General features: G+C 43.4%; 1 protein-coding gene across 4 annotated transcripts in view; it reads left to right on the top strand.

Annotated features, from left to right (window-relative positions):
- Positions 1–27391, top strand: part of mthfr (methylenetetrahydrofolate reductase (NAD(P)H)) — a 42247-nt gene that overhangs the window by 8662 nt on the left and 6194 nt on the right. For all 4 annotated transcript variants that reach the window (XM_050064628.1, XM_050064625.1, XM_050064627.1 and 1 more), the window contains 4 exons: positions 3970–4220; positions 14309–14443; positions 14676–14856; positions 25217–25399. In XM_050064628.1, coding sequence (XP_049920585.1) covers positions 3970–4220; positions 14309–14443; positions 14676–14856; positions 25217–25399 — 750 coding nt within the window. The remainder of the gene's footprint in view (positions 1–3969; positions 4221–14308; positions 14444–14675; positions 14857–25216; positions 25400–27391) is intronic.

Genomic DNA, 27391 nt, shown 5'->3' with positions numbered 1-27391 from the left:
GGGCTAGTCTTACGTTTGCAATGCTTGAAGATGTTAACTACAGAGCGTTCATCGAATGCAGTGACAGGAGAAGAGTTGGAGAGATTGGCCTTTAAAAATTCAGATTCCTTAGAAAAATCATTAACATCAAACCTAAGATAAAACCGATTGAGCTTATCAGACAGTGACTTACTGTCAAAACGGTCTAAAACCACTTTTTTCCTGCATTTACTATCTTGCAGACCAGTCATAGTTTTCATTACATCCCATGCTGAACCAAGGCTATTGCTGCTAAGTTTGTCCTCCACTTTTTCTTTATATGTCTGTTTGGCTCTCCTAACCTCAAATTTCACTTCTTTTTGCAGTCTCTCAAATTCAGAGAGTTTACCCTGTTTAAAGGCTTGTCTCTTTTTGTTCAACAAAATCCTCAAGAACTTACTAACCCAGGGCCTGCTGTTAGGGTAAATTTTTACAATTTTATCAGGAAGCACAATCTCTTCACAACATGACACCCATGAACTGACAACATCTGCTAATTCATCAATGTCCCTTCTAGAGTCCACAAAAATATTCCAGTCAGTGCTGTCCATGCATCCCTGCAGAGTCAGTGAGGAATCCTCTGTCCAGATCTTAACCCGCTTAGTGATCACTTTTCCCCTCTGCAGAGCAGTGCGGTACACCGGGATAAGGTGCACGCAGTTGTGGTCAGCTGTGCTCAGCGGGGGTAGTGGTATGGATTTGTATGCGCCTTTAACTGACCAAAAGCACAAGTCCAGAGTCTTATTATATCTCGTCGGGCATGTGACGTATTGATAAAAGTTCCTTAGAGACTTCGACATGGTGCAGTTATTAAAGTCCCCAAGTATAATGTTGGGAGCATCGGGGGACAGAGACTGAAGTCTGTGCGTAACATTAGAGAGGGTCTCCGCAGCGTCACTCTCATTCGCATTGGGGTGAATGTAAACCACAGTAACAAATACCTGCGGGAACTCCCATGGCAGGTAATGAGGACGCAAAGACACTGTCAGTAATTCCATGTCCTTAGTACACAGACTCTCTCTCACCACAACAGTTTTACACCAACGTTCATTAATGTAGAGACATACCCCACCTCCGCATGTCTTGCCGGTCGTTTGGGCATCTCGATCCGTGTGTAAAGGCGCCCCGAATCCGTCAATGACCAGCTCTGAGTCCAAGTCCCTCTCTGCCAGCCAAGTCTCCGTCGAGGCCAAAATACTTGCGTCTCTGAACTCATGACAGAAGCGTACATGTGCTTGAAGTTCGTCCGTTTTGTTACGAAGAGACTGGGCATTTATTAAGATAATAGAGCACAGAGGGGTACGGGACAGAGGCTGACGCTTAACTCTCTCCCGCACGCCACCTCTCCTTCCGCGTTTCCTCACTCTCCTGTGAGGCTCGCTGGAAAGTATCTTTTGACCCTGGTTAAAGTCAAATAAATCAGACACTGAGGTGGTTAGATCCGAGGGAGGATTGAGATCCGGGCGGCCGCTCTATTGAGGGAGGAACTCCCTGCTGTACTGGATCCGAGGAGTTGGAGGTAAATCATGCCAGCCCTCTGCCAGCAGAAACGCCAACCACAGTAAGAATATGACTTTTAACTCCATAATTCCGATGTTACAGGAGACGACAGTAAGTGCAGATCTTACGAACAACTTTGTCGATCTACCAGATCATGTCTTGAAGTGCTGGGTGACGAGATAGGTGAAATAAAGAGATAAACAAACAACAGAGAAGCAACAAGCTGCTGGTCGCTGCACGAGCATGCGCCCTCCATATTAAGTTGTCCTCTACTACTACTTAGAGATTTTCAACCTTTTTGTTTTTTCTTATTCTTGCTCCTAAAAATGCCCAACCCTGACCCACTGCTGTGCAGCAGCTATAATGTAACTATTCTTGACAGTGAATTAAATTTAAGAGACAGCAGGGAGTGAGTTAAAGCTTAAAGTTTTGATAATGGTGTTTTCCATGCATTATTTATCAGTTTTGAGTGGCTTTAAACACCATGGCTACAATGCACACAACATTACAGCACAGGTAACCACACAACAACTCTCAAAGGCCAAAGCACCGCTGGCCTCCATGTCTCCCCAGTGGAGCATTGGTGTCAATTTCAGGGGGCACGCAGGGAACATGTTTTCAATATTTAGAACATGTATCCCCCAATAAAAACATAAAAATAGCACAGGACTTTTACTTTAATGAAATTAAAGTTTGTTACTTTGTTTGTGGGTCAGTTAAGTTGAATAATGTTTGTAAACTTTGTAGGAACAGTGGTTACATAATCTTCTAAATGAGCCAACTGTCATGTATACACATGCGTCATAGGTGCTTAAATAGCACTACACCCCTGGGCACTTTACAGGACAAACAAAACTAAATGTAAACACTGTCAGAAAACAGCAGAGTACATCACAGCCTCTAAATTAGAGTTTAGTGTGGTGTGTAAGTGGCAAATAAGGGGAGAGAGCCAGTGTGTCTGCACTCAGGACAGGCAGGTGAGCTGGACATCAGGTTAGCAGTGAACTGTGAATCTAACAGTGAATGTTCAGCATGAGCTACAGTTTGTCAGAGCTGCCAGACCAGTGAAGCAATTTTAGCTGGGCATAGAGAAATTATTGCATGTGTTTTGCATCAATTGTTATCGATGAGTACTCAGTCGGAGCACCTTTCCCCATGCCCATGGTGGACTTTTCGACGTGGAGCAACATTCAGCAGGGTACCAGAGCTACCACGTCTGAGCAGTACAAGGGCAGATGACGCAGAGTGGAATCCCTCAATTCATGATAGCTCACAACTGTACCATTGTCATTAGATCTTACAGTGTTTAGAGTTGGCATGTCCAAAGTCCGACTCTGGGCCAAATGTGGTCTGCAAACCCATTTTAAACGGCCCGTGGCGTGTCTCAAAATGTGTATGGCCCTCCACACAATATTTGTTAATCAAGCAAGATCACTTTGCAGTTTTCCTTTACCTAATGGCAGGACTATCGTACAGTTAATGGACATACACTATACACTGCGTGCGTGCGTGCGTGCGTGCGTGAGGAGTCACTGGGGACAAAAGCTGTGTCCCCAGTTCAGAAAAAGCTGAATCTTGGATCAGTTTTTAATCCCAATCCGAATCCAAAATGCATATATTTCCTGTTACCTGCTGTGAAATGTATTAGTCTAGATTGTTTTAGTGTGAGTTGCTGAATGTTGGAGGTATCTGCTGTAGAAATGTCTGCCTGAGTTTTTGTTTTGGTACCACCACAAGCTGAGTGCCATTGTAGCAGCCAAATATGTTTGTGAAATAATCCAGGGTTTAATTTATAGTTCACTGTTTTGAACACGGGGTGTTTCTGTGATGCTCTCATGCTCAGGTGTAAAGGTAGGAGAGTTACTGATGCTGTCAGGTGTTTGACCTGGGAAGGGCAATGGGTTTTTGACTGCTACGGCGCTAAAATGTTTGTTACGCCGTATGCAGTGTTTGGTCTCTTTTGGAACTAAATGGACGTTGTTCACACGTGTGGATGAAATAAATTGTTTTTGCTGCAGCCAAGAACAACCTGTGGATTCAATTCAGAAGCAACACAGCATACAGTAAATCAAACTAAAGTCAGGTGCGTCAACCAGGTCACTCTGGGGTTAAACATCTCCGTGGCTAAGTAATAGGCTAGTTTCTACAGCCATCTAGTTCCATTATTCTGGAGAGAAGACAGACATCTCTATGGCTGATATCTCCAACACTCAGCAACTCACACCAAAACTATCTAGACTGAAAGCATTACAGGTGAGAGGAAAATATGTATTTTTGATTTTGGAGTGAACTGTCCCTTTAAAGTTAGCTAAGCTTGTTCCAAATTTAGTGCTCATTGCAAAACTGTGTATTAATATGCTTTAAAAAATGTGCTATTGGTCTCTATTATCAAATAATTTCAAATAGACCATCCAATTGGATAAAGCTGGACTTTAATCCGTTTCTTTCCAGGGTTACCAGTCTCTGCGTCAGCTTGTTAAGCTGTCGAAGCTGGAGGTACCAGAGGAGATTACCAGTGTCATCGAGCCCATCAAAGACAATGATGCTGCTATCCGTAACTATGGAATCCAACAGGCGGTGGAGATGTGCCGTGTACTGCTGGACAGTGGCATGGTACCAGGCCTCCACTTCTACACACTGAATCGAGAGGTTGCAACCATGGAGGTGCTCAGACAGCTGGGCCTGTGGATAGAGGACCCCAGGTCAGTCGTCACTCTGCCTGCTAACAACACATTAGGGCTGAAGTAGGTGTGGGGTTTTAGGGACAAAATAGCAAAGAAACGCTTCCTATCAGCTGTAGAAAGGTAAAAAGCAGAAAAAAGTAATTTCCTGCAGGATCCTAGTGTTGGAAAAATAGTACTAGTACAACAAAGCAGAGTGATGATGTCATTATTACCCAGAAGAAAGACTGCATCACTGTTAAGCTTCATGCACAGTTAAGCGAAACTACAGTTCTATTTCATCCTTCCTGACCGCTAGAGGCGGTGCTTTAAGCACTGAATGTCTCCATCTCGCACATGCGCAGGTCAAGTATCTATACCAACAAAGTCACCTGTGACCCCTGATGACCCCGGATAACCTATATCTCCCGGTGACATCAGAGGATCTGTTCCTGTTCATCTTCTCGCTTTCACAGGTGGACTGCACGTCACTGAGCTCTAGCTAAAAGCTTAAATTTCAACGTTGCTTCACTGCTGCTCATCGTGGGTAGCCTTGTGACAACTTTGTCGGAGTTGCGAGCTGCTCGCCCTCCAAAGGCTGCGACGAGCTAAAGCTCTGATGAGAGGATTGTTGCGGTTTGCCATGGACTCTCCTTCGGATCATCATCCTAGAAGCGGTTGGTCTCTACAGCTGGTTAACCAAGCTTAGTGATAAGTTTACTTTATTAAGTTTTTTCTTATTATGTGTAACACTAACTAATTGTTGGTGAAGGCAGTGTACTCGCTCCCTCTCCCGACATTTGTAGTGTTATTTAACGTACTTTATTTGCTGTCTTAGCAGTTAGCATTGTGCCCACTTGAGCTAACTAGTAGCTGTGCTTGCTTTATTTTGATAGCTATCACTGGCGTTTTCGCTCGGCCTGCTTTAATTTATACATTTTGATGGCAACTCGGTTGTGCCAGTTTTTGTGTTTATAGCCACAGCAATCTAACCTTTGTTGGTAAAGGCAGTGCTCTTGCTCCCTCTCCCAGCATAGGTGTGTATTATTAACTATAGAAAGAGTTAGCTGTGTTTGCTTTGATTTCATAATTATCACCGGCGTTTTCGTTTGGCCTGCTTTAATTTATACATTTTGGTGGCAACTCCGTTGTGCCAATTTTTGTGTTTATAGCCACAGCAATCTACCCTTTGTTGGTGAAGGCAGTGCACTCGCTCCCGCTCCCAGCATAGGTGTGTATTATTAACTAGGGTCCTAAGGACAGAGGGATGTCGTATGCTGTAAAGCCCTGTGAGGCAAACTGTGATTTGTGATATTGGGCTTTATAAATAAAATTGATTGATTGAACTCTGTGGGAGCCATCATTCATATGGCCCTGGCCCGCCTTCAGTTGGATGTTCCACAAGCTCAGCCGGCTCCTGCCAGTGCTTTTTTCAGGCGTTGTCTGGCCCCTGCCACCTTTACTGTGCCTCCATCAGATGAATACTTGAGGGAGTTGCATGCATGCTGGAGGGATACTAGAGCCCTCTCTCATGCAACATCCGATGGCCGAACCCTGGCAGCCATGCAGGATGCAGCCAAGTTTGGCTTGGGCTGCATGCCAGCGATTGAGCCGACTATAGCTGCTCTCATTGTCTCACCTGATGAGGCTCTGAGGCCAGATGCAAGGTGTCTTCGCCCCCCAGTGTTGCAGATGACCTGCTCTCCAAAGCCTATGATGCAGCAGCTTTCTGGGCTTCACAGAAGTGTGCCTCCTCCCAGCAGGCCTAGGGGTTCTTCGGCTGCCCCCCAGCGCCGCTCTCATCCACAGACTTACCCCAGTGGCTACCTTAGGTCTCAGCCCCTGGCTCAGCAGCCTGCTCAGGGGGGGCCCAGGACTTTCGTGTCCCTGAGCAACTGCCCTCTAGAAAACCTCAGACCTTTTATGCTGCCCGTCGCCCCCCCAGAGCCTCTAGAGGCCGGGGGGCCGGGCGTTGAGGGCCCTGGGCCGGTCGTTGGCTTTTTTTCCCAGCAGCAGCTCAGTTACTGGGCTGCTTCCACCGCGGACCCTTGGGTGATTTCCACCTTAACCCAAGGGTACAAACTTCAGTTCCGATGCCGGCCCCCAGTCTTTGGCCGGGTCAATATGACCATCATATGCGACCCGACAAAAATCCAGGCCCTGAACCAGGACCCACTAGGGTGCACGGACGACGAGACACAACAGTCTTTCTTGAGTTGTAATATTTATATGTACAGGTGGCATATGCTCACAGGCTGAGTGGCACTATACAGACAGGTTTAGTGAGTGGATAAATGGTGACCATTTTTCTGTAAAGTATGTTAATTGGTTTCTGTGGCCAGCAGATATTTTCTCCAGCGAAATATGTTCTGCAAGGAGATTCAGCCAGTGGTTGATGTTGAGGGTCTGTTTATCTTTCCAATTGACTAGGATTGTTTTCTTGGCGATGGCGAGAGCTACAAGAAGAGAGTTGCAGTGGCTGTTTGGGAGGTCAATTGTCATCAGGTCACCAATTAAGCACAGGTTGGGAGATAATGGGATCCTGCAGTCCAAAATGGAGGAGAGTTTTTGAGTGACTGTTGACCAGAAGTGCTGGACGGGTGAACATAACCAGAGTGCATGAAAGTAGGTGTCTGCAGTGTTCTGAGTACACTGAGTGCATATGTCAGATTGACTAAAGCCCATTCTATTCATCTTTTGTTGGGTGATGTGTGTTCTGTGGAGTACTTTAAATTGGATAAGTTGTATATTAGTGTGCCTTGTCATCTTAAATGTATTTTTGCATATCTGAGTCCAGAAGTCAGGGTCCGGTGATACACCCAGCTCTTTTTCCCATTTTAAAATTGGTAAATGTATAGAACTGGTCTTTGACAGTAATTTATAAATCTTAGAAAGGTTCTTCTTATTACTCGGAGAAAGCTTTGTAATATGTTTGGCAAATTCTGGTGGCTGCAAAGTGTCCTGAGGCGCTGGAATTCTCCTCTTGATTGTTTTTATCAATTGTAAATATTGTAGAAAATTGCCATTTCTTATTTCAAAAGTTTGAAATAAGTTTGTGTATGTCATAAGTATATTGTCTTGGAAAAGGTGATGGAGATGAGTTACTCCCTTCATCTCCCATGTGCTAAAATGGAGAGGTCTTTTGTTAATTTCAAAATCCGGGTTGTGCCAAATTGGAGAGAGCAAGCAAGGTTCTATCGGAGAGTTTGTGATTTCTAGTGTTTTCCACCAGGCTGATAAGGTGGAAGCAATCATTGGGTTCTTAAAACAGTTATGACGTCTGAGTGTAGTGGTGATAAACGGGAGGTCAGAGAGTTTTATATTGTTGCAGTCCGCCTGTTCTAGTTCGAGCCAGGAGTTGTAGTCTTCGTTAGGATGTAACCATTTCAATAGGTATTGTAGTTGGTTAGCTAAATAGTAATGTTTAAAGTTAGGAGCGTCCAATCCCCCTTCCAATTTGTTTTTCTGAAGGGTGCTTAGGCTAATTTTTGCTGTTTTGTTCTTTGAGTAGAATTTTATAATTGCAGAATCTAATGACAGGAACCATTTCGATGTGGGTGTGAATGGAATCATGGAAAAAAAATAGTTAATTTGGGGTAGAATTTTCATTTTAACTGTGGCTATTCGTCCCAGGAGGGAGATGGGAAGATTATTCCAGCGCTTCAGGTCACCACAGATCTTATCTAGCAGCGGGCTAAAGTTCAGGAGGACCAGGTCTGATAGTTTGGGTGAAATATTTATGCCAAGATATCTTATGTTGCCCACAGGGAGAGAAAATTTTTGGTCTGCAGGATTCCAAGAGTTCTCCGTTATTGGCAGTATTGTCGATTTGGACCAGTTGATGGAGTAGTCCGAAAGTTTAGAAAAATTTGTTATGAGATTAAATACTTCATGTAAAGACGATTTCGGTTCTTGTAGATAAAGTAAAATGTCGTCGGCATATAGATTAATTTTATGCTCTGAATTGGCGGAATGGATACCTATGATCTTGCTGTTCTGACGGACTGCCATAGCCAATGGTTCGATGAATATTGCAAACAGTAGAGGTGAGAGTGGGCACCCTTGTCTTGTTCCTCTCTGCAAAGTGAAGCTTTGAGATGTGATCCCGTTGGTGGTGACTGTGGCCTTAGGGGAATTATATAAGGCTGATACCCACTGGATAAATGACTCTCCAAAGCCAAATCCACTCAGGGTGGCAAATAGGAAGGACCAGTTGACCTTGTCGAAGGCTTTTTCTGCATCAAGTGACAGAATAATTGCTTTTGTATTAACGCGTTGTACTTTACTTATCAGATTAAGAACTCTTCTGACATTATTACTTGAGTGTCTGCCATTAATGAAGCCCGTTTGATCATTATGAATTATTGATGCGATTATTTTCTCCAGTCTAGAAGCAAGTGCCTTTGAGATAATTTTGATATCACTGTTGATTAGTGATAGAGGACGGTAGCTAGAAGGAAGTGTGGGGTCTTTGTCTGGCTTTAGTAATAATTTGATTGCTGCTGTATTCATGTGAGGTCTTATACCTCCGTTCTTTTTGATCTCTGTCACTGTCCTGATGAAAAGTGGTGCTAATATTGTCCAGAAATGTTTTATAAATTCGGCAGGAAAGCCGTCTGGACCTGGAGCCTTACCTGTTGGCATTTTGTCTAATGCGCTCTGCAGGTCATTAATAGTCAGGGGGGCGTCTAACATATTTCTGTGTTCCGTGGATAATTGAGGTAAATTTAGGTTATCGAGAAAAGCTTGAATATCTTCTGGGTTTGGATTGTTTACTGTTGAATATAAGTTATGGTAGAAAGAATAGAAAATCTGATTGATCTCCTGAGGAGATTGTGTGTAATTTCCGGACGGCCCCTGGATTGTTGGTATCAGAGATTTTTCTTTATTGCGTTGAAGCTGATTAGCCAAAAATTTTCCTGATTTGTTACTGTGTTCAAAATTATTATATCTTAGTTGCTGTATGATAAATTCAGTTTTCTTTGATAGAATATTGTCCAGTTGCGATTTTGTACACTGTAATTGGGTCCATACTTGATCACTTGGATTGTTTGCATATTCCTGTGTTAGTTGTTTAATTTTTTCCTCAATGTTTTTTTCTGCTTGCAATTCCTGTTTCTTCTTGTAGGAGGAGTATGATATAATTTTTCCTCTGATTACTGCCTTCCCAGCTTCCCATATTAAAGATGGAGATAAAGTTGGAGAGTCATTGTCTTCAAGAAAGTTTGCCCACTCCCGTCTCACCATTTTGTCAAAGTCTGGGTCTTTAAGTAAAGAGATATTAAAGCGCCATGTTGGGGGCCGTTTATGGATGGTTTCTATTTGCAGATTGAGTGATATTGGTGCATGGTCGCTGATAATGATCGGGTGTATTTTTGTGGTAATTTTTTGTGAGATGGAGTTATTTAAGAGGAAAAAGTCAATTCTTGAAAATGAGCGATGCACAGGAGAGAAGAAAGTATATTCCCTCTTCGATGGGTATTTGAGTCTCCAGCCATCGCCAAGCCCAAAATCATCCATATATTCCTGTATTACCTTAGCCGATTGTGATTGCTTTGTGTGTACTGAGTTACTAGATCGGTCTAATGAAGCATTTAGGACTGTGTTAAAGTCTCCTCCAATTATAGTTGTCGAGCTGTCTGATAGGTTAGATAGTAGAGAGAAGATTGTGTGAAAGAAGGCTGGATCATCATTATTAGGGGCATACAGATTAATGATTGTATATAATTTGTTAAAGATTGTTGCCTGAATAATGATGTAGCGGCCTTCTGGGTCTGTTACCGTGCTGTTTAAAGTAAATGGTAGTCTCTTGTGGACCATGATAGAGACACCTCTTTGTCTGTTGTTATAGCAGGATGAAAAAATTTGATTAAAATTTGGATCTTTAAGAGATTTTTCTTCTGACTTTAGCAAGTGGGTTTCTTGTAGGAGAAAAATATCTGTTTTCAATTTTGTGACAAAGTCCATCACTTTAATTTTTTTCACCTGTGAGCGGATGCCATGTACATTCCAGGAAACCAAGTTTAGGTGTGACATTGACAAAGTGGGGGTTTTATCATACTGTGTGTGGGTATGGAGAATAATCTGTGTGTGTTTCTATGTGAGTTTCTATCTGCGTGGATTTTGCATGAGTATATGTAATTGTTAAGTGTATATATTACAGTCAACCGATGTGTCATGGTGAAGCATCGCAGAGTTATGGAGCAGAGCATTAGAATATATACAAGCATGTTCAACAACCAGAAGCACCTGCGCCTTGAGGTATTCACAAACCTGAAAAACAAAGGGGTTACATGGAGTGTATTTGTGTGTGAGGTGAGGGAGGGGGAGTGAGTGAGAGGGATAGGGGGAGGGAGGGACATGAAGGAGGGAAAAAAATAGAGGAGGAAAGGGAGAATACTGGGTGGGGTATGTGAAGTGTACATTCACACCCTGTGAGATTTTTTTTTTTTTTTTTTTTTTTTCCTTTTCAATAAGTCAGTGTTGTGTTCATTATATCTACATATATATCCATATATCCACATGTACATACATATACATCTGCATATATACATACATACATATATACCAGGGCCGCACGATTAATTGCACTGCAATCGCAGGAATGCTTAATTATCTGTTGCAGGAGAAATGTGTCAGAGTACCATTTTGAATGAAATATACATATTTCAAGAATAGTGCAGCCCCAGTATATATATACATGCATACACACATCTTTTGGTCTTTTTTTTTTTTTTTTTTTTATTCCTTTTATAATACAATTAAGCTATGGTTCTACTTTGTTTTGTGGTTTTAGGGGCACTTATCTCACTTAGAAGAGCCATGGGGTGGTGGTAGAGTGGCGGAACAGCTGCCCATCTATGTATAATTTGTCAACCACAAGAGAGGTCCTATTTCCCTTCTGCCTGTGCTCTTTTAAAATGGGATATAACACTTTGCGCCGCTCGTTGATTTCCCTGGGGAACTGATCGTTCATACCGAACGAAGTGCCTTTTAGCTCTCGTCCTTTACTCTTAACGAGCATTTTCTGCTGATAATGTTCGAATTTGGCGATGATCGGACGAGGACGCTGACCTCCTCGGGGTCCGAGCCTGTGGACGCGGTGAAAGGTGATGTTGTTGACAGTCTCCGTCGGGATCTTGAGGGCCGTCACCATGAACTTTTTTACCTGGACTTCTGGGTTGTCTGGTGTGCTCTCCGGGATGCCAGAAATGATTAAATTGTCTCTCATGCTTCTGGACTGCACGTCGAGGACAGTTTCCTTCAGGAGTTTATTTTCCTTTTTGAGGAGATCTACATCTGAAGTGACCGTTGCTAAGGTGGAGCGGAGTTCAGCGTTGTTTTTCTGCAGGTCGCTAATTTGCTGGTAAGTGAACTCCAAGCTTACCTTCAGGTCTTTTATCTCCTGGTGGAGCATACCGAACACTTCCAGCTTCTTGTTGATGGATTCCAAGACGATAAATTCGGAGGATAATAAGTCTTGTGTATCGGTAGCGGAGTCGGTCTTCTTCCTCTTATTGGGGTTGTTGGCAGGACCCTCCATGACGCACTCATAGTAGTAGTGATCGATAAACTCTTCTAGGTCCTCCACTCTGGCTGATGGTGCAGGCTGGAGTTGTCACCCGTTAGATAATTATATTTGTTTAGCTAGTTTGTTGATATCTAATCTAGCAGCTAGGCGCCGCCATGTTGAATCTCAAAATCTCACAGTGGTCTCGCGGTCTCACGGTCTCCTCTCTCCTCTCCTTTTTCCAGTTGATCTTTTATGTCACAGACCAAACAATCGACAAACAAGTGAGCTACTGTTAACTAGTAGCAAACTGGTACCATGGTGGACAACTTTCCAGCTCTGTACATTTCGTCTGTCCAAAAACGCATGGCTCTGGATCAGAGCATGTGAGCGGAGCAGAGCGGGTGAAAATTTCCTCTCCTCACTCACAGACCTGTCACTTTGCGCCGCTCGTCCGCTCCGCTTGGTTCTGCGCATTCTTCGCTCCGCTCCATCATAAATTTTATCCCGCTCCACTCGCTCACCACTCTGCTCAAAAAACTGCGTCGTACTACCCTAACCTGTAATCTTCTATTCACAAATAAAACATGAGCCTGGTAGATTCTCTGGGGAAGCCCTCTCCCCGCAGTTAGGGACCGTTCTACATGGTACCGCTGGCAGGGTGGAAATAAGTCAAAGTGTGGAGGAGACGGACCAGGTTAAGCGGCTGACCTCCGGGGAAGTCCTCTCGCCTCTCCCCGCAGTTAGGGACTGTTCTCCAAGGTACCGTTGCTTCTCAGTTTCTTTTCTGAAGTACACAGTAATAGTAGTTAGTTTTGAAAGAAAATAGTGTGGGTGTGCGCAGGTGCAAAGATGCATTCTGGGTGGGGCATGAGCGACCGGAGCGAAATTGGAGTGAGAGATAAAGCTCCGCTCCACCTTTTTTTTAAAAATCATCATCCTCGCTCAACACAAAATCCTCCCGCTCTGCGCTCCGCTCACATGCTCAGCTCTGGATGTAGACTTCATCATGTTGTTACCAGCTTCTTCTTATGCTATTTGACTTGAATACATGCAGGAGGAATTCGACTCCCAATCACATTATCTTGATGTGTTAGTCCAACTTTGAGAATTCAATTTAGTATAATTTCAGTCAGACTAACATACTGTTTACGTGTATTTTAAAAGTCCAGTTTTAGTCGGACTAACACAATAAATTGATTTTCTCTAATGTCATGTAAATGTACCAACTGGAAACATAGTAAATTGTTAGAAGTTCAGTCATTGTCCCACTCTGGTAATAAAACATGACCTGTACAGCAGCTGGATAATTGACAACACATTTTCACAGTCCCCCTGTGTGCATCAACAACACAAACAGCATAGTTATAATGTTAAGGATTGCATGTTCCAATTATTCATTATAGTACATTTTCCTTTTTAAAGGAAAACGTATTATAATGAACAACACAAATCCTAGTGTTGCATTACTTTTTCATTCAAGGCTACTGAGTATTTATTCCCTGATTTGTAGCATACTGCCTTCATTGTTGGTTATAAGTTTCTTCAGTTTGTATTGCTGTATTTTATATTCTACCACTGCCTTTAATTATTGTAACTTTTACTGCTGCAGGAAATTAACTTAAGATCCAATATTTTCATAATTAATCAAACACGCAGGTCTGGATCCCGAATGCAGCATATGATTTGCTCTTTGTTACAAACCCACCTGTTTCACATGCACAAGCTCATAGATAGTCTGGTAAATTTATTTAGGTTAGTGAAGGCAGATTTGTCAGAGAACAGGGACCGGACCTTGTTTAGTGGAACAGGCTTCTGCTCTTTGTTTTCTTGTTATACCAACGCACCAGCGATAGCCATAGCCGGAGGCATTATGTCACAACAACACCTTGAGGAAATTTCCTCAAATTCTGCACTAATGTTTCCTTGAACTCATCAATAAACTGATCAAATTTTGGTGGTCATAGGTCAAAGTTCAGGGTCACGTTACCTCATCTGTCTCTTTCTTGTGAATGCGATATCTCAAGAACACCTTGAAGGAATTTTTATGATTTTGCAGAAACGTTCACTTGGACTCAATGATAAACTTACATCCATCCCATTCTTGTGAATATGATAGCTCCAGAACACCTTAAAGGAATTTCTTCAAAATTAAAACAAACATGCACTTGGACTAAAGAATGTACTGAATAAATTTTGGTGGCCAAAGGTCAAAGTCAGGTTTTTGGCAATAACTCACGAATCCCTATGCCAATTATGACAATACTTAACACAAATGTCTAATAGGATAAAATAATGAAGTAATGATATTTTATATCCAACATAAAACACTTTTCTGGCCATTATTTAACATCATATCTCAGGAACAGAAGGGGAGACATTTGGCCAGACACTGAATTGGTGTCACTCATCTTGGTTGTTCACCTTGAAACTGTGGTGATTGTATAGATCATCTGTGCTGCTGGGTTGTAGGTGTGTGAGAAGTATCAGTGTTTTCATAGACATGAATGTCAACTGTGAGAGAAACGTGACTGGTGGGTGGAAGCATACGACCATGGGGTAATAATTCTAGTTTCCCTTCAAACTGGTCCAGAGTTTCAGAGCTTGTGTTCTTTACTAGGCGTCCTCTTCCCTGGGCTGTGAGTGCCCATCCCAAACGGAAAGTAGAAGATGTTCGACCCATCTTCTGGGCATCCCGTCCCAAGAGCTACATCTACAGAACCCAGGACTGGGACGACTTCCCCAACGGCAGATGGTGTGGTTCCACATGAACTCAAAACATTTTGAATGACAAAATTTCAATATTAATGTCTTAATTTGTACATTATTATCAGTTGAATAAATGTTGAATTGTTATCAATGATTTTACTTCCTTTATTTTTGTATTAATATAGTGTTGTGCGAATTGGTGTTAATGTACCACTGTTGTGTAGAATGTAGAAGCCTACTCTCAGGACTAAAAGGGATCCTGTTATTGATGTCTTCAGGGGACACTCCTCATCTCCAGCTTTTGGAGAGTTAAACGACTACTACCTGTTCTACTTGAAGAGCAAGTCATCCAAAGATGCACTGCTGCAGATGTGGGGTGAGGAGCTGATGAATGAAGATAGCGTCTATCAGGTCTTCACCTGCTACATCACAGGCAAACCAAACCACAAAGGACACAAGGTAGACAAAGATGAAATGATGGATACCTTTTCTATGTTTTGGACTGATTATGCTCCTCAAATGAAACTGCTGATGGCCTGTGTGTCTCTTGTGTGGTGTTCACCTATGTCATTGCTGTCTGTGTAGCGCGACATCTCAAGAATGACTTCAGGGAATTTCTTCAAATTTGGCATAAATTTCCACTTGGACTCAATGATGAGCAAATTAGATTTTGGTAGTCATAGGTCAAAAGTCAAGGTCTATGTGACCTCATCTGTGTCATTCTCATGATCGTGATATCTGAAGACACCTTGAGGGATATTTGTCACAAACCTTCACTTCGACTCAGTGATGAACCTATTGGATTTTGGGGGGCAATGGGTGTGAAGACTCCATGTTTTCACAGATATGGATTTACACTGTAAGAGAAACTTGACTGATGCATGGAGGTATACAACCACTGGATAATAATTCTTTTTTCACATCTCAGAACTTTTACAAAAGTCTTATTTATGATACAGCCATTATTACAGATTTTTTGAATTAGGCCGATATCAAGTCAATGATCATGTAATGCCTCCTTAGATGTAAAATTTTACTGATAAAATCCTTCTTTACTTCTGTATGGTGGAAAAATATTGCAAAAATGTTGGGTTTTAGTGAGAGCTGGAAGACTAGGAAAACATCCAGAAGCATGTCCAATGGGATGTATGGGGAGGGCATGGGGGGTGGTGTTATCAAACCTGCAGTATAAAGTAATTTGGGTCATCGCCACAGTGTGGGGGGAAGGTAATGTCATGCAGGCCTCTCCACAGTTGGCCGTTGGCTGAAAACTTGTTTCTCAGGTTTCCTCCCTGGCCTGACGAAACTGCCTGAGTTTTGCTGTAAGGGTTTATCGTTGTTGTATGTGCAGAAGGTTTTGGCATTGGCACACACGTGTTGTAAAGCTCTTATTTTGTTGACCTTTTTCTTCCTTCCTGTCTCACTTCCTTATTACTCACTGGTGGTTTCTAGCTTGCCACCTCATTTCCTTGATTTAGTTCACCTGAGCACTCCTGATTAAGTTCACCTGTTCACTCCCCTATTTAAGGCTGCACTGCCCTTCACTCTTTCTTTTCACCTTCACATGGGGTGGCAGACCTGATCCATGTGTGTCTGTTTTCCCCCCTTTTCATGTTCACTGGATGTTGAGAATAAACCACCTTAAATGACCTACGTCTCTTCTCCTGCTATACATTTTGACCAATGTTCTGTGACGAAAACCACCACCCTACCAATTAACCACCTTCTTTACATGGTCCTTCGAGCCGGAGCAGACTATTGTCATGGATTCACAGCCACCAGATGGGACCATTTGACGTTCTGAACGTGAAACTCCACCCACTACTTATCTAGAAGATTATGAAGTCGAATATCCTGGAGTTAAAGGTGCTGCATGCCAAACAGAGAGCACAAAATGCACTCATCATACAGACACACATGGGTTGCAAGATGACACACAAGAGCACCAAATCCTTGAGTCAGACAGCAAAATGGAGGAGGATGACATAACTGACTTTGCTGATCCTGTGCCTACTGATCAGACTGAAATCATGAAAGAAATTCTAGTGACGATGAGAGGGATTCAGCGTTTCATGAGTAGATCATCATCATCATCCTCTTCCAGATCTACACCCAAATCTGGATCACCTACAAGGAACTCTGTGTGTAATGTACCAGTAACTTCTCAGACACAGTACCAAGCTGTTCAACCTCAAAGTGTTACAACGCCACAACCACAATCATCTTGTCCACCAGAGGTCAGCCGTCATCCTGTTGCTGTTTTTTCTGCTGCGCCATGTCTACCTAATTTGACGATTCTTGATGCTGCAGTTCCTTCATCTGATTTACTTAATCCAATCAGTACTTTGCACGACTTACCTTCCAGTTTTCCTGTTGTAGCACCACCAGAGGGCCGCCAACATTGTCCATATATTCAACCTTTGAATCCTCGAGCTGTAAACTCCGCTCAGCCTCTTGTTTCCTTTTCTACCCAGTCGGAGCAGTGTTTACCTCCAATTTCCCAGTCTTCTACATCTCATGACCATCAGGCATAGAGGTCTTTGGCACCCTCTACTGGCAGAACACATGTCTACAAGCTTGACGGCCCCTCTTTTCCAGACCTTACCAGAGAAGATGAAAAGCAGTATAGGATGCTGCGGATGGCGCCGAGTAATCATCTTGACCCCAATGAGACAGAGCATTTCAAATATCATGTTCTCCTTGATCATCTGAAAGTGGATCAAGCCAAGAGGTTAGCGCTCGCTTTCTCCTATGCTTCTGACCCATACACACAAGCTATCAAGGCTCTTGATGAACGTTATGGGCAACCTAGACAACTGGCATTGAAGGAGCTCAGGAACATCATGGATCTCCCTCCTATCAGAGTGGGTGATGGTCAAGCCCTTGACAACTTTGCCCTTCGTGTACAAGCACTTGTTGGTCTGCTTAGCACCATGGAAGATCAAGGACAGGCAGAACTTCTCTGTGGCTCTCATGTGGAGCATCTCCTCGAAAAGCTGCCTGCAGAACACTCCAGTCGCTTTAAACGGCATGTCTATAGGAATCAAGGTGTCATGAGGTATGACTTACTGCTATTCTCATCTTGGTTGCAAACTGAAGCTCGATGTCAACCCAGAAAAGAGCTGTCCATCTCATCTTCCAATCAACAGACAAGACATCTCCGTAAATCCATACCTCCTCTGACAACAATTCTACATGGAGCAAACAAACCTAATGAACCCATGCCATCTTCAGAGCTCTTTCCAAAGTCCAGGGCAACCTGTGCATATTGCAGATCATTTGAACATCATATCAGCAGATGCCCTGAGTTCACTGGGATGACAAAGGAACAAAAGACACACTGGATAAAGGAGAACAAACTTTGTTGGCGCTGTGCTCGATCTCATCAAGCTGCTAAGTGTGATCTGAAGAAATGCTGTGCCACCTGCAAAGGAAGACATCTACAAATACTGTGTGATGTAAATCGGAGATCCAACACTCTTGTCAGATCTGCTGTGAGGACATTATATCTTGACCTCATGAAAGTTGTGAAAGTCATCCTTCATAATGGGAAGCAAACCCTGGACACATATGCTGTCCTTGATGATGGTTCTCAACGTACCATCCTTCTGCTGCCCAGCATCTCCACCTGAATGGTAAAGCTGAGAAATTATCACTCAGAACTGTTTGCCAGGAGGTTGAAACTCTTCACGGTTCATCTGTTAGCTTTCAGATCTCCCTTGTTGCCTACCCCGAGAAGACTTTGACCATCAATCCAGCCTTTACTGCAAACCAGTTAGCACTGTCAGACCACACTTATTCTGTGCTGTCCCTTCAAAGAAAATACAAGCATCTACAAGGCCTTCCAATACCGTACATTAACAAGGCATCACCACTGCTGCTCATAGACTCAGATCACATCCACCTTATCACTCCTGTCTCTCCAGTCAGACTGGGCCCTTCTGGATCTCCTGCTGCTGTCGAAACCCCCCTAGGATAGACACTCCAAGGCCCCATCACAGACTTTCAATCTCAGAATTCATCAGTGCCTGTTCAATGTCTGTTTACATCCCTCAGGTCCCCTGCAGATGAATTGCGCTATCATGTTGAGAAACTTTGGAAACTTGATACTCTACCTGTACACAGTGAGAAAGCGGTCATCAGATCAAGGCAAGACCAACAAGCCATGGAGCTTCTTGAACAGGCCACAGAAAGAGTTCAGGTCAATGGTGTTAGCCGCTATGCCACTCCCCTTCTGAGGCTCGCAAATTCTCCTCTCCTGAACGTTCCTCAGTTGGCAGTGATGTCACCAAATCTAGACTTTCCAAGGACCCAGACAGAGCCATCTCATACAGTCATCAAATCTCAAAACTGGAGCAGGCTGGTTATGTAGCTAAGCTAACCCCTGACGAGGTTCACAGTACCAAAGAAGCTTGGTACATTCCTCATCATATGGTAACGCATAACAACAAAGATCGCATAGTCTTTGACTGCTCATTCATGTTCCAAGGACAATGCCTCAACAAGTACCTGTTGCCAGGACCAATCCTCGGGCCGTCACTCCTTGGTGTGCTGCTTCGCTTTAGGCAACATGCTGTAGCAATAAGTGGTGAGATTAAAAGTATGTTTCACCAAATCTGTCTCCTGCCTCAAGATTGGCCCCTTCTTTGATTCCTATGGCGTGAACTGAACAAAGATGTTCCCCCTTCAGTGTACCAATGGCAGGTCCTTCCCTTTGGTAAAACTTGTAGTCCCTGTTGTGCAACTTATGCTCTACAAAACCATGTGAAGGAAAACCAACTTGAAGAAGACATGCAGTATTCAGTTACCCAGTGCTTCTATGTTGATAATTGCTTGCAAAGCTTCCCCTCGGCAGTGGCAGCCCAAACACTCCTTGACAAATTGAAAGTTGCTCTTTCAACAGGAGGCTTTGATATCTGTCAATGGGCAAGCAATGATCCCACTGTGATCAGCCATCTACCATCTGAAGCAAGGTCCCAAAGCAGTGAACTTTGGCTTTCTGAAGATCGGGCTGATCCCTAAGAGCTCACACTGGGATTGCTGTGGAACTGTAAGCCTGACCTTTTCAGGTACAAATACAGAATCCTTGAGTCACATGCCACCACAATGCGTCACATCTACAGAGTCCTTGCTCATATGTATGACCCATTAGGCTACCTCCTTCCTTTCACAACTCGTGCAAAAATTCTGGTTCAACAACTCTGGAGAAAGGAAAGGGAATGGGATGATCCTCTCCTTCCACATCACATCCTGACAGCCTGGAAATCCTGGGAAGAAGAACTACATTACATATTACATACAACATTATCTTCCTCAAATCACCATCCCTCAATGCTATACTTCCAAGAGGATGGATTCTCCCACCATAACTCGAGACATCCATATCTTTTGTGATGCATCTGAACATGCCTATGGTGCTGTTGCATACCTGAGATCAGAGGACAAAGGCCAAGATGAACTGAGTTTCATACTAGCTCGTTCACGCGTCTCCCCAAAACAGTTATCAGTACCAAGATTGGAGCTATGTGCAGCACTAACCGGTGCACGTCTCTGTGACCTCATCAACAAAGAACTCTCTTTCCCCATCAGAGACACTACACTTTGGACTGTTTCTACCACTGTACTCCACTGGCTTAAAGCAGACTCTTGCCGCTTTAAAGTATTTGTAGGAGCAAGAGTATCAGAAATCCAAAACCTCACAAACAGTCAAGATTGGAGATATGTCGACTCAGCCACTAACCCCGCTGATGATGTAACCAGAGGCAAATCCCTGCCAGATATCCTCAGTCCGAATAGATGGAACAATGGTCCACCATTCTTGTATGGATCTCCTGATACCTGGCCCAAACTTCAGTCTGCAGAACCTGCCGATGATCAAACAGAGTTGAAGAAATCGTACTTTTGTGGTGTCACCAATGCCATTCCCAATGTTCCAAACCTGAACAGTTTCAAGACTTACCAAGATCTTCTGGATGTCACTGCCCAATCTCTCTCTAATCTGACCAGTGGAAATCCTTCTGCATCTGACTACCTGACAGCAGAACAGGAAATCCTCCGACAAGCACCGATGGACAGCTTTGGTGAGGACCTAGCTTGCCTCCAATCACACAAACCACATCCACCACATAGTCGTTTACTCTGTTTATCCCCAGAGCTGTGCGGTACTTCTGGACTCATTCATGTTGGAGGTCAGTTGCGGCAAAGCCATCAAATGGAATCTGAGTCAAACCATCCAATTGTGCTTGATCCTAGTCACCATGTGACGAAATTAATGATTCAGGATTATGATGACAAACTACACCACACTGGATCAGAAAGACTCTTTGCAGAGATTCGGCAGAAAATTCTGGATTTTGAGAGGACGGGAAGCGGTACGCCAACATCAGTGAAACTGTGTGTCATGTCAGAAGTGGAGAGCAAAGGCAATCATCCCAAAGATGGCTGATCTACCTACCGCTCGTCTCAGGTTACTGAAACCCTCCCTTCTTCTCCACAGGAACAGATTGTTTTGGACCATACAGTGTCAAGGTTGGTCGCAGATCCGAAAAGAGGTGGGGAATAATCTTCAAATGCCTCACCACCCAATGTATACATCTCGACATTCTCAATAACATGGATACAGACTCCTTTCTCATGGCCCTTCGCCGATTCTCTTGAAGAGGAACACCATTCCAGATCGTCTGTGATCAGGGAACCAACTTTAAAGGCGTAAATAAAAGACTACAGGATGCCTTCAACAATCTAGCTCCCACTCTCCAATCAGTGCTAGCAACACAGAAAATCAATTTCTGTTTCAATCCTCCACACGCACTCCACTTCAGTGGCATCTGGGAGCGAGAAGTAAGATCAGTGAAGAATGCCCTGAAGAGGACCATTGGTGCACAAATGGTCACCAAAGAGGTTCTAAGAACTGTATTGTTCGAAATTGAAGGCATGCTAAATTCAAAACCACTCGGCTATGTACCTTGGATATTGCAGATGTTGATCCAGTCACACCCAACCTTCTCATCATGGGACGACATGACTCATCGCTCCCTCTAGTGTCCTACCCTGACTCTGAGCTCCTCAGTCGACGATGTTGGCGCCATACCCAGATATTGTCTGATCACTTCTGGAAACATTTCATCAGATCCTACCTACCATTACTTCAAACACAACAAAAATGGCAAAAGGACACACCAGATCTGAAGCTGAACTCTGTTGTGCTGATTGTTGACTCCCAGCTACCAAGAGCCCTTTGGCCTGTGGGAAAGGTGACCCGCCTCCTGCCAAGCAAGGATGGCTGCATCAGGACAGCTGAGGTTGCTGTCAAGGACAAAACCTATGTCCGGCCTGTGGCTCACTTCATCCCACTTCCTTCCTTACCTGACGACACCCCCACCTGAAGACCCCCTTTTAGTTAAGTTTGGTGTTTTCTTTCATATTTCTTATTAGAAATTCGGGGGCGGCTGTTGTAAAGCTCTTATTTTGTTGACCTTTTTCTTCCTTCCTGTCTCACTTCCTTATTACTCACTGGTGGTTTCTAGCTTGCCATCTCATTTCCTTGATTTAGTTCACCTGAGCACTCCTGATTAAGTTCACCTGTTCACTCCCCTATTTAAGGCTGCACTGCCCTTCACTCTTTCTTTTCACCTTCACATGGGCGGCAGAGCTGATCCATGTGTGTCTGTTTTCCCCCCTTTTCATGTTCACTGGATGTTGAGAATAAACCACCTTAAATGACCTACGTCTCTTCTCCTGCTGTATATTTTGACCAATGTTCTGTGACGATAGCCACCACCCTACCAGTTCATCCAGATAGTAGCAGGATTGGCACATTTTAGTCTGTGTGACTGTAATATGTCGGAAGAAGATGACCCAGACTGTGATCAAAGAGTCCAAAAGCGGCATGGGGGACCGAGTGATAGGTGTCCTTTATTACTGTACAGCAGTAGTTTAGTGTTTTATTGTCCCCAGTGGGACACTTGACATGTTAAAAGTATTTTGGCAGTTTATGGCTGAGATTTGCTCTATTAAAGTCCTCAAGAGCAATGAGCAGGAAGTCTGGTTGTTTGTGCTCTGCATTAATAATGTGGCCAGCCAGGTTTGTAACGGCTCACGACACAGGCCTGAGGCAGGATGTAAACAATGGCCAGAGTAAACAAGGAAAACTAATTTTCCCTGCTAGTTCCACTATGCTGTTTGCTCTGAAGAGTTTAGAAGTGTTTGTTGGTCCTTGTAGCGGCCCAGATTCGATTTCAACCTGTGGCCCTTTGCTGTGTGCCATTCCCCTTCTTTCTGCTTCCTTTCCTGCCATCCTCGAGCTGTCCTATGGTAAAAGTGGCAATATTGTATCGATACATGGACACCAAGTAGGCTATTTATCTTTTATTATATACATAAATTTTTGCAAATACACATTTTAATACAACTTTTGGTACTAAAATAATAAAATCACTCGCTGTTTTCAGTCCACTAGATGATGCTGATGTTTGTTTTTTTTCTGGTGAGGTCAGCAAAGCTCTCAGTCGGCAGCATTTTGCAGGAAGTTCATCAAAACAAAGATGGAGGCGCCGGGGAAAGAGATCAGAAATGTACTGTTGGCGTTTAAATCAAACATCTGGACTTATTTTGGATTTTTTAACACAGAATGAAAGGAGGTCTTGTATATGACACATAAGAACACTACAAACATGAGGACTCACCTCACACTTCACCATCCAGAGATAGCGTTAGCTGCTGACGGCCAAGCTAACGTTTGGCTAAACCTGCTCTGCTGAAAGATCAACCAACACCGGACACACTTTGCTTGACAAAACTGCTGTCCAACTCTGAGAGAGCTAAGAAAATAAGAGTCCTTCACTTACTTCATGTGCAAAGATCTGTCCATACAGTGTTGTTGAAAACTAACACTTTTGTTACATGCTAAAAACACTGTAACCCAGGTATGTGACTCCATCCTGATGTTTTTTTTCCACTGACACAGCCGTACCCAAGCTCTACAGAGAAGTGAAGCATAAAGTTGAGGAATCTTTTGAGTACAGTAGGAAGGGTGGCATTAACTTGTGAAGCCTGGACTTCAAGGTCAGTGGATTTATATGTTACCATAACGGCACATTATCTTACAGAGAACTGGCGACTGCTGTCTCTCGTTCTCCAAACTAGAGCAGTACACTAAAGTCACACCGGAGCTAGTCTCTATATACAGACTCTACATTCAGTGAATGTAGAGTCTGTAGGCAAACCCCGGAGATCTTGCCTCCGGAAGAAGAGCGGAAGAGCCCTGGTTTCCGGTTGTAAACTGTTTGTAGTCCGCGTGATATTGACCAGTCACGTTTGAGCCGGCTGCAGTTGTTGCCAGGTTAAACGGTCCGTGCGGTGAATTAACGAGGCGGAACATAATTGGCGTCACTGCAAACTCTGAATCCATCACAATGGTTCAGCATATTTACTTATATATAAACGGAAGTCGGAAACGGAAATTCGCCTCCTCCGCCCAAATCAAACTGGAATGCCAAAAAATCGGGGGTCTGCCCCCAGAGGCTGTATCGCCATCTGTCGGAAGTCAGACGCCGAATACAGCCGATGGGTTCCAAGAATGCACCAGGGCAAACATTGCAGACCTCCTACAAAATGCAGCACAATGGGGGATTGTGGTTTTAACAGACAACACTTCTAACATGGGTGTTGCCATTCAGTTAGCAGGATACCTGCATCGCTCAAGTGCTTAATCTGGCATCACAGAGGGTTAGATGTTAGATCTGCCAACAGTTTGTCAGGTTTATGCAGCATTTCTGACAGGTTTTATGACTTATAGGTCAGTCTGTCTGCTTTGCATCACATTTTGCTGCAATAAAAATGATTAAAGTAAGATGAATAGACTGAAAACTTTATCTTATGAGGTAAAACTGATGCTGACAAAGTTTTCCTTTTGGGAAATAATTTGCATTTGGAAAAAAGGTAATATATCACTATATTTTATTAAAATACTCAGCATATTGCAATAATAGTATAATACAATATAATATTGTGATAATATTGTAGTGGGTCCCCTGATAGTGTAAAACTGACCTGACCAGCTGACTTTGCTACAAGCTGATTGGCTGTTGACCTTCCTTGCGTTCTAGAATCAGCCACTGAAGTCTTGACAAGCTGACATAGCTGCAACTTTTCCTGCAGTGTTCTAAAACGTGTTGTTGTTGTTGTTGTTGTTGTCGTCATGAATCATTGGTCTGAACTGGGCTTAAAGCTCACTGATTCAATGTAATGTATCTGTTTATTTAATCTACACACAGACAAAAACATGAAAACAACCATTTGTGATTTTAGGGGCAACTAGTTTTTGGTGAACAACTTATTCATCCATCATGCACTTTTGTTCAGTGTCTGTGGCTACAGGCCAGGCTGCCAGATAGAGCAGTCATTGCAGTAACTTTGATAGGCTGGTGAGCACAGGGTATAGTTTTGGTCTCTGTTCATAATGCAGCACATAACTCCCTCTTAAAAGCTATGTGTGCAGTTTAAACAAACCAGATATAACATGTTAACCAGGGAGCTTTAAACTTGTTGGCAGGTGTATTTTTGAACTCTGGACAAAGGCTTACCATTTCCTCCTGCTTTTAGTCTTAATGCTAAGCAAGGCAAACCACACACACACACACACACACACAGGACTGATATCCTTTTGAACATCTCACTCTCATAATGACAGCAAATAAGCTTGTATTGCAAAATGGTGAAATGTCTCAACAGGTGTTCCATAGTTATGTAGCGTTAACTGTCGTCAAGTAGAAGACAATATACCAAGTTAATCTTAGACTAAGATTTCTTCTTGTGCTAGGTGATTTGTTTGCCATGGAATGATGAGCCTCTGGCCCCAGAGACCAACCTGCTGAAGGATGAATTGGAGAAGGTGAACAGACGAGGGGTCCTCACCATCAACTCACAGCCCAACATCAATGGCAAACCCTCCACAGACCCTGTAGTGGGCTGGGGACCTGCAGGAGGCTATGTCTTCCAGAAGGTAGGGACACTTTTGTCTTGTTTGTGCCTTTTAGATGTAGTTGCTGGGGAGCCTTTGTGCTCCACTGTGTGGCAGGTTCTATCGCATCGCAGCTGTGCCTGGATCGTGTGACATGGTTGTGCTGCTGCCGTGATCCTGCCTGATAATGCTTACTGCTGCTGTTATTAGTCATACCTCTACTGTTATTATACACATATGATTATTGTCACATACATATACTATCATATATTGGCATATACTTACAACATATTGTTCCACAATAGCCGTAATTATTATAATAATATTATTACTTTAATTAATGTTGTTGTAAGCTACTGTCATTACTGTCTGTCCTACATCTCTCCCGGTCTCTCTCTGTCTCTCTTTGTCTCATTTTGTCATATGGAACACTGTAAATTTATTCTGTTGATCTGTTCTGTACGACATCTATTGCACATCTGTCCTTCCTGGAAGAGGGATCCGTCCTCAGTTGCTCCACAGTAGTCAGTGCTCTTCCTGAGGTTTCTACCGTTTTTTTCCCCGTTAAAAAAACGGTAGAAACCTCAGAAAGAGCAACTGAGGAGGGATCCCTCTTCCAGGACGGACAAACGTGCAATAGATGTCGTACAGAACAGATCAACATAATAAATTAAAAGTAATCCGTATGTCACAATGAGACAGAAAGAGAGAGAGAGACAGAGACAGAGACAGAGAGAGATATGCAGGACAGACGATAATTTTAATAGCTTACAGCAACATTAACGAAAGTGATAATATTATAATTATGATTCTGGCTATTGTGGTACAATATGTTGAAAGTAAATATTAACATCTGATAGTATATGTATGTGACAATAATCATATGTGTATAATAACAGTAGAAGTATGACTAATGATAACCGCAGCAGCAGGAGGCATCTGGCAGGACCACGGCAGCAGCACAACCACACACGTCACACTATCCAGGCACCACTGTGATATAAGTTAACCTGTGAGACAGTGGAACACAAAGGCTCCAGAGAAGAAGCCGAGTTAGTGACATGTAGTATGGCCGAGTTAGCAAGATGCAGTAATAGGACACCAGACAGACAGACAGACAGACAGACAGACTATAGGGGGGTCCTCCGGCAGACTAGGCCTAAGTCAGCCTAACTAGGGGCTGGTACAGGGCAAGCCTGAGCCGGCCCTAACTATAAGCTTTATCAAAGAGGAAAGTCTTAAGTCTAGTCTTAAATGTGGAGACGGTGTCTGCCTCCCGGACCGCAACAGGAAGATGATTCCACTGGAGAGGAGCCTGATAGCTGAAGGCTCTGGCTCCTGATCTACTTTTGGAGACTTTAGGGACCAAGAGAAACCCTGCATTCTCAGAGTGCAGTGTTCTGGTGGGATAATATGGCACTATGAGCTCTCTAAGATATGACGGAGCCTGACCATGTAGAGCTTTATAAGTTAACAGTAGGATTTTAAATTCAATTCTGGATTTTACAGGGAACCAGTGCAGAGAAGCTAAAACAGGAGAAATATGATCTTGTTTCTTAGTTCCTGTTAGTACATGTGCATTCTGAATTAGCTGGAGAGTTTTTAAAGACTTATTAGAGCTACCTGATAATAGGGAGTTAGAGTAATCCAGTCTAGAGGTAACAAAAGCGTGGACCAATTTTTCTGCATCTTTTGGGTCAGGATAGGCCCAATCTGGAAATCCATCGGTAAAAATTTTTTTAATTTTTTTTTCTTCCTTTACCTCTGGAGGCACAGCCTGGAGTTTTTCGACTAACAAAAGTGCAGGAGCCTTGGCGATCGCTCACGCCCTTAACTTCCGGCGGTGCCCCCATGGAAACGCTGTGTTGTTTACTCGGGCTCTGGTCCTGACCAGAACCAGGAAGTATGAGCATTAGTCCTGTGCTCAGGTCTCTACACTGGCTTCCTGTGGCTCAGAGAATAGACTTTAAAGCAGCTATGCTTGTGTACAAGTCTCTCCACGGCCTAGCACCAAAGTACATCTCTGACATGTTA

This window comes from Epinephelus moara, chromosome 16, assembly GCF_006386435.1.
Source record: "Epinephelus moara isolate mb chromosome 16, YSFRI_EMoa_1.0, whole genome shotgun sequence".
NCBI lineage: Eukaryota > Metazoa > Chordata > Actinopteri > Perciformes > Serranidae > Epinephelus > Epinephelus moara.
This window is presented reverse-complemented; position numbering and strand designations above follow the sequence as displayed.